The sequence below is a fragment of the Astatotilapia calliptera genome, chromosome 7 (assembly GCF_900246225.1).
Source record: "Astatotilapia calliptera chromosome 7, fAstCal1.2, whole genome shotgun sequence".
NCBI classification, from domain to species: Eukaryota; Metazoa; Chordata; class Actinopteri; order Cichliformes; family Cichlidae; genus Astatotilapia; species Astatotilapia calliptera.
Genome location: NC_039308.1, coordinates 40739049 through 40758692, shown reverse-complemented (window position 1 = coordinate 40758692; position 19644 = coordinate 40739049). Strand labels below are relative to the sequence as shown.

Genomic DNA, 19644 nt, shown 5'->3' with positions numbered 1-19644 from the left:
AGCTCTCATTGAAACACTCGTTTTATATGTTCAAAATCTGGACCACAATTTTTTTTATTCAAATCAGATGGTCAAGCTTATGGGTCATTTCATTTAAGATCAAATGACCAATAAGTCAAAACTTCAAATGACATCACACTTCACTTACACTGGGTTAGATTGTCTCTAAGCAGTAATAAAGTGTTGAGAGAATGATAAAGAGTGGGTCAGTGGTCAACAAACCAGTTGCAGTTGTGACTCACTGTAGGGGGTTTCACTTCCTTGAGCATGTCTTGATCCAAATCTAAAATAACAATTTGAGGAGACAGAAGAGGAGTCACACTTATTCCTGTTGCGTAAGCAGTTGCCTGTAGGGCTCCCATCCACCATTCAAGAGCTGCGAACTTTCCCTCTATCTTTTAGTAATGCTTCAGTTCACACAGCCAGCTAGGCAGTGATGCAATATTATCACATGATAGGTTCCCAGTTTTTCCCAGTCCTTCCTGAAGCATCCTGTCACGTTCTGCCTTTTACCAAAATTGGTTTCTATCTACAGCATAGACTGTTGGTAGGAAACAGGTCTGCATAGAATGACTATTTTATTATGCTGATTTTTCTCCATTATTATTTTTCCCCATCAAGAAAAAAATAAAATAAAATGAAATGTGACTCAGCTATCTGGGACTAGCTGATCATTATTATTATTATTATTATCAATATTATTATTATTATCATTATCAATATTATTATTATTATTATTATCATCATTATTATTATCATCATCATTATTATCATCATCATTATTATTATTATTATTATTATTATTAATTGGCTAAATTAAAAACCTCTGTTGTGAAAAAAACAGCTCACCCTCTTTAAATTCTAAGATTTTATGTTTGAAGTCATAAAAATATCTGGTCTTTACTAGGTTCTATTTAAATAAAACCGCATATGTACAGTATAACATGATGTAATACACTGGCTTGTAGAACCACTTTTATCGACAATAACCAAGTAACTTCAGTCGTCTTCTGTATGACTTGTGCAGCCTCTCACACCATTGTGGAAATTACAATGTTGTTTCATTTCAGTTTCACTGAAACATCTTGGCTATTTTCTTATTCAGCCATTCTGTTGCATTATCTTTGGACAGGGGATTTTTGTTTTTATTTTGTCCTGCTGAGTACAACTTAAGAAAAAAAAACAGAGGGTGCACGTTGGGTGTGTATACTGTAAATTTTAGTATTTTCTACATCAGTTAGTTTCATTCAAAGTCACAAATGAGCCAATTCAAGTGTATTGGCAGAAAGCATTGCACTTTTCAATAAAGACAATTTCACCATTTTATTAAAATTAAAAAGCTTAACCATAATTTCACTGAACAGGAAGAAATGACTATAAGAAAGAAGTGGCTTACGTGATGTATTATCCAACTACAAACAATAGTTCATCTTATTCTGCATCTGTGTTGAAGTTATGTCAATTTACCGAACAGCCCTCTAAATTGGAGTTTCACACCTGCAGGTTGTAATTGTGTGAAGTCAACATGACTTACTAATTTAATTTCCCCAAACACCATCACACCACTTTGCTCAACTATCATTCTGAAATGATGTGGCTCTGAATCAAAGATGAAGTCTGTAGTCTGTGTGCTTGAATATGAGTCTTTTCTTAAAACCAGCAGACCTCTGACCATTATTCCGGTTCAGCTGATCATAGATGATCTCTGCAGGTCATACTGACCACCAACAGCAGCTTGAGATTTTCGAGCATTAACCCCACCCTACTCGGGGCTGTTTTATTCCTAAATGGCTAAGATTGGTACCCAGTGGAAGAATAATGGCCTTTTTATACATTTGAGAAAGGCTGAGAAAAACAAGAGAAAGTGCAATACGTTTACACAGAGATGGTAAAGGTCTGAGGAACACAATGTTGATATAACTGTGCAAAACTAAAAATAATCACTTTGCAGACTTCCACAGAAAGTGAAAAATTGACATTGTCTTTATTAGCAAACTTGAGTTCAATAATAAGATAAAAACTCATTTAAATTTACTGACAAATTAAATTTTAAGTGGAGACTTTTACAAACCTTTTGTTATTGTGAAGGCTTTTATTGATTGATTGATTGATTGATTGATTATTGATATTAATTGCAACATTTTCTGGTACTTTTACCTCTTTTTTTAGTGTTCACATTGTGCAGCTTTTGTTTTGACCAATATAACTGGGATGAGAATATCTCCATGTATTACCTTGCATGATACACAGTATATCTGTCTGGTTAAAGTCTGACAGTTTAAAAATTGTTTCATTAAAACTGGATGAATTACAAATTGAAACCATAAAAATAAGTTATGAAAAGCTTTATTAACACAAAGACAAAAAGAGAGAATGGCAGCTTCAGACAGCATAATGAGGTTGTGATTATCAACTAAACACTAATAAATTGCTACTACAATGAGCAAATTCTCCCTGCAATTCACTTCTGTCCACCCTCTCCTATATTTCTTTCCTCTCACAGCTTCATTTGTTTTCAAACAATAGAGTGATTAGGTAATCACGACAGAATAGCCACAGGACACCTTCAGTGTGCATTCATTTTTATAGAGGCAGGAGTGATTTCACCCTCACATTCACAGTTTTAGGACATTATTAAGAGATGATCTTGTGTGATGGTGCCACTAAGAGGTCACACTGTTAGATATTCAACGATGTCATTAACAAATTGTTAAACCTCCAGTGCCACCTACTCTTGGTTTTTAGCCAGTATTCAGTTCAGGTCAAGATGGTTGTGTCACTTCATAAGAATGTTTACCATAGAAATACTCTCACTGGTACTGTATTTGGTACAACTTGCCGAAAAGGTTTGGATCCCCTTTGCCTTCAAAGGTGCTTTAATTCTTCATTTTACATATTTCCAATAAAGTCCTGAAAAAAATCCTCCTAGATTTCAGCCCATATTGACATGATAGCATCGTGCATTTGCACATGCATCAATGATGCAAACCTCCCATTCCACCATATCACAATTGGCTCTATGCAGAGGCCGTGTGAGTACAGTAAACTCATAGTCATATTCAAAAAAAACATTTTGAGATGTTTCAAACGCCTTGACAAGTCATCAAAGCAACCAACAGAAGATAAAGGGACATACCAGCCCAATATCACAGCAAAACATGTAGGAGACGTGCCAGTCCAACATGTCCATTTCACATTTTGAAGAGGCAGAGTGTGAAATGAACCCAGAAATGGTCGTTAGGTAAGGATAGGATAATACCATTTTTTGCGCATCTGTCACACTTTCATATTTCAGCTCATCAAACAAATTAGGTAGTTTAAGCTTCCGACGTCACCTTATGTGAAAAAGCAATGACCCCCACCCCACCCAAACCTAATAATTAGCTGTGTCACCCTTGTTAATATTAGAAACACTGAACCAAAAACTAGTGCGAGTTGTGTGTAAAGACCCAAGATAACTGTCAACAAACTAATGAATGACTTAGCCAAGTCTGGAATTGCAGTCTCAAAGAAGACAATCACTTAAACCCTGCACAGGAATGGACTGTGGTTGAAGAGCAAGAAAAACTTCACTTATGCAGGAGTCTTCTAGCCAGATTGAAGTATACTAGGGAAAACCTGGAGAAAGACTATGCATGTTGAAAGTGTGCCCTTTGGTCAGATAAGACAAAGCTAGAGGTCTCTAGCCACAGAACTGCTGCTTACGTTGGAGAGGTGTATGACAAGTAACCAGTTTAAAAATCTGATTGGAATGAAAATGCTTCATGTAAACACACCAATCCAAAGATTCTGTCCCAATCACAGTCCTGTATGATTATTATTTCCTCCTGATTGACAGGTGTCAAATAGGGCTGGGTATCGTCACTGATTTCTAGAATCGATTCGATTCCGATTCACAAGGTCCTGAATCGATTTGATCCATGATTCGCTTCAATTCAATTCAATTCAATTCAATTCAATTCGAATCTGGGAAATTTTGCCTCAGACAGTCAGAAATATTGTAATTCAGATCGGTACATTTACATATTTTTGTATCTATAAAAAGGAAGCTGACACTCGCAAGACTTTATCAAAGGTGTGAGCATCACAGCAGATGCCTTTGTGTCAAAGTAGCTGGGGATAAAACACAGAAAAACATGAAGGTGATTTTCCTGGCCTGGGATTTTATAAAAATATTCTGCAGTACATCAAAAATGAAAGAAAACCATTAATCAACATATGAACATTACCTCTGAAGTTACAGCGGTTTTATTAGAGACACAGCTAAGCGTTTTGCATAATTTTAAAAAGTTTAAATTTGTTCAGTCGGTGGGTCGCGCTTTGTGTTTACATCTTTGTGCAGAATCCGTGTACCTGCTCTCATTTAAAGCTGTTTTAGCTGTTTGGTGGTTTTCAAAATTTTGTGAGGTTTAACCTGTGATTTTGGCATTTTGGGTAAAAAAAATTTATATTAAAAAATCGATTCAGGATTTTAATGAATCGATATCACGTTATCCAAGCCAGAATAGATTTTAATCGATAAATCGATTATCAAAACCCACCCCTAGTGTCAATCTGTAAAGTTACAAGGGCAAGGTCACCAAGTCACTAAGTGACTTCTCTAATCTACTAAAAGAAATCTACTGCTTTTGCTATAAATTCTTCTCTTGGTTGATACAATGTCCTCAACTGGCTTTTAGGTGTACCCTTCTTAAATGTTTTAGTATGCATGCTATTGACCAACAACAGTATATTAGAAAGTAGCAGTAGAAAGTGCCCCATTATTTAAAACGACCCACATATTGAGTAAATGTATTTTATCCTTGCTAAACTCACAAGTAAACTGAAGGTTGTTCGTAAATGCATTTAGAATATGTACAAAAAATATGTCATCAGTGAAAACATCAAATTTAACATAACAGGAACCATGACAAAAATCTTGTAGCTCAGGATAAATATCAATACTGTTACAACCCAACAATCTATAGTAGTCAGCTTCTGAACACCACTGGATCCAGATGCGATGAATCTCCTGATAATTACTTTTATCAGCACTGGAATGGATTTGGTGGTTTGTTTACATTTGATATTACAATGCTGTCGTAGTGCTGGGAGACTGATGAGCATTTTCTGTGAACTGGATATCCAGTCATGACACTGGAGGCTCAGATCTTCTTCTTCGTCTGACTGTTCAAATAATAATAATAATAATAATAATAATGGATTGCATTTATATAGCGCTTTTCAAGGCACCCAAAGCGCTTTACAATGCCACTATTCATTCACTCTCACATTCACACACTGGTGGAGGCAGGCTACGATTGTAGCCACAGCTGCCCTGCGGCAGACTGACAGAGGCGAGGCTGCCATATCGCGCCAAATAGAAGGTTCCTTCTGTTTTCATTGCTCTTTCTGGTATTTTCCCACCTGATTCCTTTTTTATTTTGTGTTTTTGGCTAAACCTGCAGCAGATTCAAAACACAGACACCATGGTTGAGTTCCTCCCACGCAGACAGCAGAGATGGAAATATAACGCAGCAGCATGAAGGAATGTAGCAGCAGAGTGTCCTGAACACAAGACTGTGCTCACGCTGTGTGTTACAGTGTGAAAAGGATGCGCAAATATTATGCAAATGGACTTAGAGGATTTCACAGTTTTAGATGGAATATCTCACCCCTTATATCCTCAGTGAAGTGTCTGAAGAGGAAGAAAAATGCTTTTATTAAAAGCAAATCTCTTTGCAATCGAGACTGGAAATATTAATATTTTTTACTGATGGAGGAAATAAAAGTGTCATATTTAACCTCAGGAGTAAAAGGTTGAAAAAGAAGAAAGGCTGTAAAGTCATCAAAAGGTTCATCCTCTGGAGAGAAGGAACGAGATCAGCACAATCTATGGATGACTTATTATTGAAATGACCGATTATCACTTACTGCTGTGTGTTAGTAATATCCTATCTAAAATTAAGCCCAAAATTCTTTACCATATAAACACATTATGGCCATTACCTGTATAAAAAGGACCACTAAAAAATAAAGTCACAATAAAATGTTTCATAGTTGTGTTTCTGTTTGTCCCCAAGTAATCTGTAAAATGATATTATTGATAACAAGACCTTTCTTACACCTGCATTTTTTTTCTAATTGCCAGAAAGTTGAGGTTTGAAAAGGATGATGGCTTGTACAGGGTCACGTGATGTTTGACTTCAGTAAACAATTTCCATGAGTTTAAGCTGGTCGTTCTGAAGCCATATTGAATACAATTTCAATAAGTTGTATCCCTTTTATAAAGTTGCCACTTTGTGCAGTGCATTTTATCAAGCCTGGTTTCAAAACATCACGTGGTTGATGGGGAAAGGAAACCCACTAAACACAGGGTTTCACAACAGCACATAACTAACAAATGGGTAATGTCATTGAAATTAATTTATATACAGTCCATGATTGTATTGAGAATGTTCATTTTGTGAAATAGCACACTCATTAAAAATATGAGTCAAGTGCTTAAAAACAATACAACTCTATCTGGATGCAGAATCTGGATATGTGGTTACACTATTTTTATTTAGTTATTACCAAATGGGGTATAAGTGGGATGCCTATCGTAGTGTCTTTACTCAGAATATCCTCAACTAAAAAGAGCCTTTTCAATAAGCCTTGTTATCTGTCAGTGTTGTGACTATAGCTGAAGGCTGTGACAGCACTGGTGAGGAAACCTCTGCGTCAGCATTATCTGGCTATTCCCATCACCACCACCACCCCCTCCCCCACCGCCCCCAGAGGCATCTCTGGCTAATTTTAGATAAGCGATGTTGTTGGGCCTTTCCGTCCTCATTAAGCTGTTAGGGTTCTAACACACACACACACACACACACATACACACACACATTAAAATCATACACTTCATGACTAATTTAACGCAGTGGAGTATGTCTGCTGCTGTGCACAGCAACTCGCTGCCTTCAGACACAGTTTGTCTGTGCAGAGAATGAGGCAACAGCTGAGATCAACGTTTTGTCAGTGAGAAACACGTTATCTATTCTGTATCCAGCTGAGAGAAGAATAAAACTGAAGCTACATCCTCAATTGGAAGCCATTAGCATTGGCATGTTGACCAGAGGTCATAGAAAGTTAATAACATTCAGCAAATTTGAGTGATTACGGGAAAAACAACCAGTGGTGACATGAAGTGGGTGGTATTTGAAGTAAAGGTTTTTGAAATTTCAGACCAGCAACTCCAGTAGCTGCCAAAGAGAGAGTAGGATATTATTGACTGGCATATGGTTATGGTTGTAAGGTTACCAATTTAACTAGAATATCCACGAGCAAGCAGCTGTCAGCTTTAGAGCAAGGCAATAAGTGCTTGCAGTGTCAAATCTAAAAACAAACAAATTAAAATGTGTTCCTTCATATCAGAACATGCTGTTATAAGCTCCACGCCTTTTGGAATCAATCCTGCACATTACTGACATCTGGGGGGCGCAGTCAGCTATTGCTGCTGAAAGTGCTGTTTGTTTCATAGTCATAGGAAAGCAGGCTAGCTTAGATTAGTCTCCATTTTAAGGGTTTTAACAATGGCGGAAACAGGGCAATCTGACAAACCCAGAGTTTTTTTCTGGTGGTTTATGCATGCACACTGTTGATAAACCTCTGATCTTTCTTGGTAAACCAATGCAAGACTAGCATACAAGTCAAGCTGTTTCCGACTCCCTTCCACATGATGTATGGAAACCCAATTTGCATTAGCAAGTAAACAATTGTGATTTATCATGGGAACAGATGAGTTTCAACTTGCTAACCACCTTAGCTAACATGTGTAATTTAGAGAAGATGGAGTGTAAAAACTTTGTTAATTAGTGCAATTAGCAATGACTTAAGATTAATGATTTGAATCCCCCTGTAGATATTGACAGTTGCCTGCAGAACTGCTCCCAACAAACATAGATGTTTACATCTGCGCTGTAACTGCAATAAGTTAATTAACAGATTTGCACTACAACCTAGTTTGCCTCTTATCTGTAGTTATTTTTATTTAATTTAATAACTGTACAGTACTCTCTGTATATAGTAACCATTGTCCTTAATGTAAATATGTAAGAAAAATTGTGTATGTTTCTGTTCTGTGTCCTGTGTACTGTTTGTTTGTATATGTGTCTTTTTGACTGCTGTTACAACCATAATTTCCCCTTGTGGGACAATTAAAGGATTATTCTATTCTATTCTATTCTATTCTATTCTATTCTATTCTATTCTATTCTAAACATATCATACCGTATCACACACTGCTCTGTGTTTTTGATTAAACTGGTTATTCTTTTGTCATTAATATATTTAATATATTACACTTTAAAACAAACAAACAAACAAAAATCAAGATGTAGGCCTGTGTCTCATTAACTTTTTTTTGCGGGTGTTTTTTATAGAGACATGTGGTCCAGAATATGTTGCTGGACATTCAACAGAATGTTAGGTATTTAAAACAAGCTCAAACGTAAACATATGCAACAGTATTATTAATCCATTTAACAGTGCTTGGAAACATTTTTCTGTAAAATAATTATTATTTGATACTTTATGTACAATTTTCCAATAATACAGGTGTATGTTTAATCAGGTTCTTTTTTTTTTTTTTATCTCGTTATGCATGCTCAATAATCCAGGAAAGGAAATCCCCAAAGTTCTGTTCATCTAGACGTAGCGTTTTCAGTAGGAGAAATGTTTCGTCACTCATCCAAGTGACTTCTTCAGTCTCAGCTGACTGCAGGTTTCCCCAAATCTTATAAACAATACATTTGCACAATGACTGAAACTGGCCCCACTGAATGAACAATGGGCTGGGAGGTTGGTCCCTTGATCATTAATATGCAAATTCTCATGACCACTGATCAACAACCACTGATCAAAGCTCAGTGATCAATGTTCCATGAGTACCATTCACAGAGAGTTGGGGAATGGCCGCAATCACAGTATTGTTGGATGATGATGGAAGATGGTGAAAGCATTTGACAGGCATGTCAAATAAAATTTATCTTCGTAAATTACCAAACAGTAGAGGAAAATCTCTCCTACTTCATTGTCAAGTTAATTTACAAAGGTAAATGCTTAACTTTCCACTTCATACATGTTACACAATGGATCATGACTGAATAGAAGATGATTGCAATATCACAGAATTAAATTGTACTTTAATGTCTTAAATTGTGATTTTTGCAAAGAGAAATCTTTAGCAGATACAGAAGTGTGCAAATGTTTTGACTCCTTTCTTTGCTTTGTTTGGAGTCAGATTTTCTTGTGCTTTTTAAACATGATTAAACATAAAGTACAGGCACATCACTAATATTTATTCATATAATCAGCGCATCGTCTCAAATGAAAATATGTTCACCTTACTTGACTCAAGCAGCTTGAAGATTTTTTGAATCCACAGCTGCTGACAAGTCGATTTTTTCTTCACACTGTGAATCTTTTCACACTGCGGAGGTCAACAGAAGATTTAGCCAGGCTGTGAAAACACCCAGTAATCTGCTTCTCGCACCAAATATACACCTGTCCCTCTGTTTTGGGTTAAAGATGCTTTTGTCAGCATATTCTAATTTTTTGCAGGATACTCCCAGAAGTTTTCCCAAAGATGAAGATGTTATGATATTATAATATCTGGTTTTAAAAAAGGTGTCTGACAGATAATTTATATACACTGTAAGACCAAAGGCTGTACATAAAAGATCCCATGAGAAGTATCTTGTTTTTTCATAGTGGACATGACAAGCAAGGGCTGAATCTTATTATCTTAGGAACCATGAGACTGCATAGCAAATGGTAGCAACTCATCAGTCACAGGGCAGCCATCCCCGGTAGCATACCCTGATTAACTGTGGATTTAATTTTAGATGGATTCACAATTTATGAAAATAAATGTAATTATTTATTAGATAAGTCCTGAAGCTAGTGATGGAGGCCATAAACTTATCAAAGTATTTACTGAGGTCGGTACTGAGGTGTACAGTGTGTACAACCTCACTTTTGTGTTTTGCAATGTTTACATCTTAAAATACACTTCAGATTGATTGACACAATAAATCTCTCTACATGTAAATATTTTACATGCTTTCAACAAGTACATTTAGCATTAAACTGACATACAGAAGATTCTGTATCTTGCTTGTATATACACATGATTTACTTTATCAACTTAATGGGTATAAATGTTCTTTCAGTTAAAAAATCATTAGTAAAAATAATGATTCTAAACATTATTTTGAGATAACAATATTAGCTTTCTAACTCTTGGAGTTGTCATGGAGTTAGTGACAGTGTATGAAGCTGTTAAATATTAATTAAATAACATTTGATTGTTCATACAAGTATTTATCGACATATATATTCAGAACTTATGGCTTTAGAGACTGGTCCTTACAAGTACTAGGACTACCAAGCATATGGTGAGGTACAATGTACCCCACCGTACTCCAACAACCACAAACGTCTGTTGACTGACCCAACCTAACACCAAAAACCGACACACAAACACACAAACCTAACCTAACCACTCTTCGAATCACTGCTATAACCAAGCATTATTCTTAAAAACAAACAAACAAAAAACTTCAAGGAATCACACAGCATTCTTGTACCTTGAACAGTCGCAGGATGTTCGCCACCATGATCGATACAGAGCTGGCCGATGCGCCGATGACTCCCACAACTTTATCTGGCTTCGCAAAGATGGGAGGATCACCATTAGTGCAGCGAACATCAGAGCCATCCCTCTCAATTAGTGCCTGGACAAAAGTAAGGGACTGCTCCAGGGCATAGGTGTCACGTGAACATGTGTCCAAGATTCGTGCCCCAAGTGTCACATTGGGCAGCACGTCTGGGTCTTTGTTGATGAGGTCGATGGCAAATAGCATGGCCTCCAGTCGATGGATGCCTTTCTCCTTCTTCAATTCACCACATGGCATCCCCCTCTCACCACGGGAATGCACAGGGAACAACCCACCCAGAATGATGTCACCATCCAGGCGGATTGAATGGGTATACTCCTGTGAGCCCTGCTGGGAGTCTGCTAACACAGCAGGCTTCTGGGAGGTGGAACCTTGCAGCCAGCAGCTCTTTAGCATCAGCACACAGAGAAAGCAGTGACTGTAAAGAGTCAGGGGCTTTGACTCACTCACCATTTTTGCAGTGACAAGAGGTGTGGAAAAAGTAAGTGTTGATATTATCACACAATCAACAGTCAAATGACAGTGCAGGCTGTGTGATAACGGAAGGCTGGGCCAGAACATGGAATATCCCTTCACTTGGGGCAGGGTTGACCATTGCAGGCAGGTCCACTTTGGAGCAGTGACCTTGAAGATTTCCTGTAGTACAGGTTCCTGTGGCAAGAACACCTTTCTCGTCTCTACAGCTCCAGCTTCACATTCTTTCAGAGACCTGCTTGAGAGAAAAATAAATCCAGATAAATAAAAATAAAAGAACCTTTAAACAAGAGATTGCACAAGTTTTTCTGAGCAAAGGCATGCCACGGTGTTTCTTTGTTATTCTGCTTTACAACCTTTAAATATTTGTGCTGCCAAATACCAGAATAACTTTTCTGTTCAATAATAACAACAAAGATTCCTACAGGAGCAGAGTTTCTGTCTCGGTGTTTAAAAAGCAAAGATGTGATTACATCCCCATGGCTCTAATTTCAGCATTTAGAAAATACATATGGGAAACACTGGCCAATTAAAGGGTCTTATGAGAGCAAAATGCCATTCCTACTATCTGATTTGTGACACATCTTCCTTCAGACAACCCTGCTTCAACTCATAAAAGTTGAAAAAGTTGCCACTGCGGCATTGAAAACCTCTAAGCTGCAAAGATGAGCCGAGCGTTATGATATAAAGTGTAATTCCGCAAAACTTTTGCTCTGAATTCTAGATACCCCATTTAATTTTTTTTTTGAGGATCGTGTCAGTCCATTTCTGTGCACCAAAGCTGGTCACAAGTTTTTACTGATGATGATGTGTGCATCAAATTATGTTTGCAGAGGCAGTTCTCACGGGAATAATTACTGTTTCTGTAGTGTTAAAGGCTTTAGTAAAGTTTTTAGATATTTTTGGCCTTCTAACAGTTGTACAAAAAGATCAAGGCACCAACTTACACTCTCTGCACAGGTGATTAATCAGCTCAGCATCTCTCAGCATTATTGCAGTGCATACCACCCTGAAAGCCAGCACACGCTCAGGAGGTTTGATCAAACACTCAAACACGTTCCAAGGATACAGTTTTGAGTTTGATAAAGACCGGAAACAGGAGGTTCATCTTATTGCTGAACGGGAGGTAGTTCAAGTCATTTGGCTTTAGCCCAGCTGAGCTTGTGTTTGCTCGTGTGCATTGTGCATTGGCCTCTGAAACTCCTGCAAGAAAAATGGCTTAACAATGATAAAAAACAAAATATCCTGGGTTGTGTCAGTGCTTTCCATTTTAAACACCGCTGGGCCTGCAAGATTGCAAAACAAAATCTGGCTGCAGTCCCAAAAAGGATGAAAAGTTGGTTTAACAAAAAAAAAAAAAAAAAAAAGCCAAAGCCAGGTGACAGGGTGTTAGTTTCCGTGCCCATTTCCAGTACTAGTCTGTTGGCACATTACAGCAGCATTTTTGTAGTGGAGGAAAAAATAATTTGCGACACTTATGACTTCATTGCCATGTTCTACTGCAAATGACGAAGCAGACTGTGTCACATAAAGATGCTGAAACCATATTTTGACCAATGATTTGTCTGGTTCAAACTTAGTCGTCAAAGTAAAAACTGCTTTGACGTCTTTTTCTCACCGCCAACCTGCATGTGATGTGCTGGCATTTCCACCGGCATGCCTGTAGCAGCAGATAACTAAATCGGTGATGCTGATGGACCATCTATGGCATTGGTACAGGGCAACTGAAATAATTCTTAGATTCTGGCAAAGCTTAACTCATGTTTTAAACATTTGAGTGGGTCACAGCAAACTGACATGATTAGTCTTATTTATTCACAAGGGTCTCTAGTCTCTGTTCTCTGACATGCAATCCCAAATGCATATGTTAACATATGATGTAGATTTGGCGGTTTCTTACTCCATAAAACAACATCCATATACAGTGAACTAAGAGAAGTGGCAACATTTACAAAAGGAGGACAACTATATGTTGGCACATGGTATTGCAGAATTTAGCTGTAGCTCATGGAGTTCCTCCTTCCGAATAGCCAATAAGTCTTATAGCTTTGGCCATTTTTATACAGACTATAGGAACAGGAACAGTGTCTCAAAGTCACCCTCTTCCACAATTGGAAGATTGTGGGAACAGTGTTGGTTTAGCAGCTTTTGTGATTAAGCTGGACCTCTTAAAAGGCTCTTGGCAGGTGGCACTGTGATGCCAGATGGTTCTCTACAATACACAGTTATACCCTTTGGAGTCCGCAAAGCACCTGCCACATCCTGGTTTTGACTATGTCATGAATCGCTGTGTAGCAGGCAGGAGTTGGACTCAAAGTGCAGGCACTCAGGCACGAGGTTTAAACACAAAGAACTCAGCTTTATTTGCTGGCAGGGGAAAGTCATACAAGAGCAAACTAAACTAAACTAAACTAAACTAAACTGGAAACTCACAAACTAAACTCACAGTGAGTCACAGAGAGATCCACACAGCATGAGGGACGACGCAACACTGACTCAAAGAAACACAGGGTTTAAATACACTGGGGTCGTGTCCAAATTCATGGGCTGCATCCTCCTGAGGCCGCATTTGTAGACCGATTACGTCACAGCGACGCGCCGAAGGCTGTCCAAATTCGTAGACTCCTCCGAATGCAGCCGACAAATGCGTCCTCCTTTTCCCCGAATTTGAAGGATGGGTCGGGTGTGTCCTTCGTGGCCTACCATATCCCAGAATTCATAGCGCGGCCCAGCCAAACTCCAGTTTCCAACAATGGCGGCCGCTACTAAGTTTTAAAATTACTCATACTAATCTTTCTGGGTCACAAAATAAACTTTTAACATATTTTCAGGCGAGAAAGTAGTTGTGTAAACATCAAATATCTGCTCGGTTTATCAAGATATCGCATATCTGCAAAAGTGCATCGACGTTTTCGGAGGCTTCTGCTACCCACCAGCTCGATAGCTAGCCGGGAGCTCGAGGGTCACTGATGCGGCTGAGAACGGCACAACTCCTGGCACATCATTTTCAGATCCCCGCGGACTTTCGCTGCTCGGGTTAAACGTAATATATAAGTCACTTAGACAACCTAAAAATGTTATTGTTGGGCTTTTTTCAGTGTTTTGTTTGTTCGTGAGTAAATCGGTTTGGCTGAGATTAAAGTTATTAGATTAGATTAGATAAAATAAAACTTTATTAATCCCCCGACTGGGTTCCGCCTTGGTTTTTACACAGCTGACTAAACGTCAAACAGAAAACTGATTAAACAGAAGTATGAGACAGTCGAGAATTTACGCCAGTGTCCTGTTATATTTTAGATAGCAAGAAGCAGACGGCTGAGTTTATTAAACTCCACCGAGACAGCGGTGACGCTAATCAGAAGGCTAGACCATCCAATTTCACGGCCGTTTACTTCCGGCCTACCTGACCTTCTGAGGACCCGGCCCACGTAGACCGCGAAGGCTGGGTCCTCAGGAGGATGCAGCCCATGAATTTGGACACGACCTGGGAAGTAACGAGGGGAATGAGACACAGAAGGAGAGCACAGCTGGGGGAAATCAGGACTGACGAGACAAGGAAGCATAACTGCACACACTGAGATCAGACGTGGACTATCAAAATAAAACAGGAAACACAAACACAAAGACAGACTAAGAGACACGGGCTTAACACAGAGACCTGACTACATTACAGGCGATACACAGGCATACACAGGCAGAGACGATGGAAAACAGAGGGAGCACCGAATAAACACTGGGAAACCAAAACACAAACTGTCATAATTCATAATATCAAAAATAAGAGTACAAAAATCAAAAACACGGGGTCACCGACCCAGAACCATGACAGACTAGGGTGCCAGGCTGTGAAACATATATAGATGATATGGTGATTTTGTGGGTTTGAGCATGTTGAACAGCCGAGTAGTGTTTGAGAGGGTGGTAGATGCAAATCTGACCATAAATTTGTGCAGTGTGAGTTTTGGGGAGCTACGGTGGTGTACATGTGTAAAATAGTGGGTAGTGGGTAGTGGACAAAAATACCCATTAAGCTATTCTTATTTTCCCGTCGCCTTCATCCAGGTTTGAGTTGCAGCACTTCTGGGGGATGGTGGGTTATTATAGACATTTCTGCAAAAACCTTTCCCCTGTTGCTCCACTCAATGGTTAAGTGCCCCCAAAAAGTTCACCTGGTCTCCAGATTGTCATCATACATTAGAAAATATTAAAACTAGTGGCATTCCGTCAGGACAAGCAAGGCCAGCAGTGCTTTCCCTGTCATATCTAAAAATATACATGAATTAAAATTTACCAAAGTAAAGCAGTCTCTCTTCTTTCATCACAGACAACGCTGGCATAAAGCTACTTCTGTTTGTATCCATCCTGTACATTACTGCCATCTTTAGGCCAAGGTTGCAATTGCCACTAAAATTTGCTTGTTTCTTACTTACTTGTAGCCAGAGGTGGGTCGAGTATCCAAAAATTGTACTCAAGTAAGAGTATCATTACTTTAAAATATTATTACTCAAGTAAAAGTGAAAAGTAGTCGTCAAAAAAGCTACTCAAGTAAGAGTAAAAAAGTACTTGGTGAAAAGGCTACTCAAGTACTGAGTAAGTAGCGAGTAACTGTTTGAAATGTCCGATTTATTTTATAAATAAATGCTATCAGACAAACAAAAATAAATAAATATACAAATTTTAGTATTTTCAAAAGGAATATATGTAAAAAGATCCACAAAATAAGGCACAACAATTCTAATTTCAAGATTTCAGTTTTTCACAACGTAAATCTTTTTCAAGCAAAACACACAGTAAATATATTCGCATTTACAGCAGCCTCAGCGAAAACATTAGAACGAGGCAACTTCAACATAACAGGCTACAGCTGATGCGCCAAAATGTCATACTAGGGGTGGTTCTTTTAAATACAAGGATGGATTAAGTAAATCAGAAACAAATGACACAGAGATGCAACAGATATAATCAGTAAAAGTTTATTCCCAAGGCGGACAGCAGGAATTAAACACACACACACACCTGTGCTAAAATTCCACAGGAATAGACATTCTAACAAAACTATAAAATGTTCTTTGTATACTAAAATACCCTGAAGTATAGACAGTGGATTAACACAATGTAATATGTAAAAATGTAAAAACTACACTCACAAATACTGAAATCAGAGAAAAACTAATTATAAAAGACAAATACAAATTTCCACTATGTGGATGTACATATGTGTATGGCTCACTTTACTGTAAATTGTTTCTTCAGTCAGTGAAATGGTGGTTCAGCTTCAGCAGCAGTTGGCTCTCAAGGTTCTTGCTGTGAAGCTGTGACCGTTTGGCAGTGAACAGGAGTCCTGTATGACTAAAAAATCTCTCACAGGCTGCAGATGCAGGAAGAGCTGTATTGACTTTGATCGACAGCTTCTTGATCTGAGGAAAGCCATACAATACATCCATACCTCCAGTGAATGGATATGAAAGGTACCTCTCCAGTTCCTCTGCTTCTGGCTTTCCTGACCCCATGGATCCATCATCTTAGTCAGTTAGGCTGCTGTTTGTGCTGGCCTCATCCAGCTCTGTGTCTAGGTGATGTCTGATGAAGTGGAGACCTGTGGAAAGATGTATGGTTTTCAAAAGAATTAGGTCTGGTCATTATAGTGCTGTATACACTGCCAAGCTGCAGATGTTTGCTTGGAGCTAGCCTCCAAAAGCTGGCCATACACTGTGCAATTTTTGGCCGATTTTGAGCCGATTTTTCAGTTGTGCAACCGTTTTGGGGATCGGCCTGTGTCTTGCCTTAATCGTGTGTGCATCATGTAGTATACTTGGGGTAACGAGCAGTTAACACCTCACGACCAGCTCCCAATCATCAAATCAAATCAAATCAAATCAAATCACTTTTTATTGTCACATCACATGTGCAGGCACACTGGCACAGCACATGCGAGTGAAATTCTTGTGTGCGAGCCCCACAAGCAACAGAGATGTGCAAACACAACAACACAAACGAGCAAAATACAAGAATGGCCAACCTGAAACTAATAAATATATGTACAATATATAATAGTGTATGCATTTCTGGATGTGTATACTAAATATTTTCCTACGTGTGTGTGTGTGTGTGTGTGTGTGTGTGTGTGTGTGTGTGTGTGTGTGTGTGTGTGTGTGTACACATTTTTACAAATTAAATAGTAAAAAAAATAAATAAATAAAAAAAAAAATAATAATAATAATAAAATATATAAAATATACAGAGTTGAATATGTGCAAAACAAGTGGCATTTATATACAGTGTGGAGTGCATAATGTTGAAGTTCCAGTAGTGAAGCTGAGGTGTCTATGACGTGTTCAGCAGTCTGATGGCCTGGTGGAAGAAGCTGTCTCTCAGTCTGCTGGTACGGGACCGGATGCTGCAGAACCTCCTTCCTGATGGAAGCAGTCTGAACAGTTTATGGCTGGGGTGACTGGAGTCCTTGATGATCCTCCCCGCTTTCCTCAGGCAGCGCTTCCTGTAGATGTCTTGGAGGGAGGGAAGCTCACCTCCAATTATCCGTTCAGAGCACCGCACTACTCTCTGGAGAGCTTTGCAGTTGTAGGCGGTACTGTTGCCATACCAGGTGGTGATGCATCCAGTGAGGATGCTCTCAATGGCACAGTGATAGAAGGTCCTGAGGATGCGGGGGCTCATGCCGAATCTTTTCAGTCTCCTGAGAAAGAAGAGGCGCTGCTGCGCCTTCTTCACTGTTTTGTTTGTGTGTACTGACCACGTAAGATCCTCAGCCAGATGTACTCCAAGGAACCGGAAGCTGCTCACTCTCTCCACAGCAGCGCCGTTGATGGTGATGGGGGTGTGTACTTCTCTGCACCTCCGGAAGTCCACTATCAACTCCTTTGTCTTTGCGACGTTGAGGGTGAGATGGTTGTCTTGACACCAGTGGGTCAGGGCGCTGACCTCCTCCCTGTAAGCCGTCTCATCACCGTTGGTGATAAGACCCACCACTGTAGTGTCGTCCGCAAACTTCACAATGATGTTGGAGTTGTTAGTGGCTGTGCAGTCGTAGGTGTAGAGTGAGTATGGGAGAGGGCTCAGTACACACCCCTGTGGAGCACCAGTGTTCAGTGTGATGGGGGATGAGGTGATGCTGCCCAGTCTGACCACCTGGCGCCTGTCAGACAGGAAGCTAAGGATCCAGCTGCAGAGGGAGCTGCTCAGTCCTAGATCCTGCAGTTTCCTGTCCAGCTTCGAGGGAACGATGGTATTGAATGCTGAGCTGTAATCTACAAACAGCATTCTCACATACGTGTCTCTCTTCTCCAGGTGTGACAGGGCAGTGTGTAGTGTCAGGGCTATGGCATCATCAGTGGACCTGTTGTGGCGGTATGCAAACTGTAGAGGGTCCAGTGAGTCGGGTAGTGCAGAGCAGATGAAGTCCCTGACCAGCTTCTCGAAGCATTTGCTTACGATGGGGGTCAGGGCTACAGGTCGCCAGTCGTTCAATGAGGAGATGGTGGAGGATTTGGGTACAGGGACGACGGTGGCCATTTTGAAGCAGGCTGGGACTACAGACAGAGAGAGGGAAAGGTTGAAGATGTGCGTGAACACTCCAGCCAGCTGAGCCGCGCATGACCTGAGGACGCGGCCGGGAATCCCGTCCGGACCAGTAGCTTTGCGTGCGTTCACCTTCCTGAAGCACTTCCGCACATCCTCCTCAGACACAGTGTGCGCACTGACGTCATCCGCGGTGCGCACACTGTCCGGTCTCATGGTGTTCGCTGTGTCGAATCTAGCGTAGAATACGTTTAGATCCTCACACAGAGAGGCCGTGGTCTGCGGTGTGCTGGTTTTCCCTCTAAAGTCTGTGATCGTGTTTAGTCCCTGCCACATACTCCGAGGGTTGTCAAACTGTTGCTCCACCCTGTCCCTGTACTCACGTTTGGCTGCTTTGATCGTCTTCCGGAGTTGGTAATGTGCGTGTTTGTAGTCCGATGTGTTCGCGGAGGCAAAGGCGGTGTTCCGTGCCGCCAGTGCCGCGCGAACATCTCCGTTAATCCAGGGTTTTTGATTTGGGAAGGATTTAACTGTTCTGGATGGGACGACATCTTCCACGCATTTCCTGATAAATCCACAGACTGAGTCTGTGTACTCATCAATGTCTCTGGCGGCCACGTGAAACATTTCCCAGTCCGCGTGATCAAAACAGTCCCGCAGCGCAGACTCCGATTGGTCCGTCCAACAGTGCACCGCCCTCCGGGTTGGAGCTTCCTGTTTCAGCTTCTGCCTGTAGGCGGGCAGGAGCAGGATGGAGCGGTGATCTGATTGGCCGAATGGGGCGCGGGGGAGGGCTTTGTACGCATCCCGGAAAGAGGTGTAACAGTGGTCGAGTTGCCGGTTTCCACGTGTGTTGAAAAGGATGTGTTGATGGAGTTTTGGTGAGACTTTCTTCAGGTTTCCCTTATTAAAGTCTCCGGCTGTGATAAACGCT

The 19644-nt window shown here is 40.1% G+C and overlaps 1 protein-coding gene across 2 annotated transcripts in view; it reads right to left on the bottom strand.

Annotated features, from left to right (window-relative positions):
• The window catches only part of LOC113026231 (metabotropic glutamate receptor 8-like), a 154547-nt gene that overhangs the window by 128258 nt on the left and 6645 nt on the right, over positions 1 to 19644 (bottom strand). Inside the window, exon 2 of one of the 2 annotated variants that reach the window (XM_026174761.1) lies at positions 10611 to 11412. In XM_026174761.1, coding sequence (XP_026030546.1) covers positions 10611 to 11261 — 651 coding nt within the window. In that variant the 5' untranslated portion in view covers positions 11262 to 11412. The remainder of the gene's footprint in view (positions 1 to 10610; positions 11413 to 19644) is intronic. The other variant, XM_026174762.1, reaches the window with a different exon arrangement.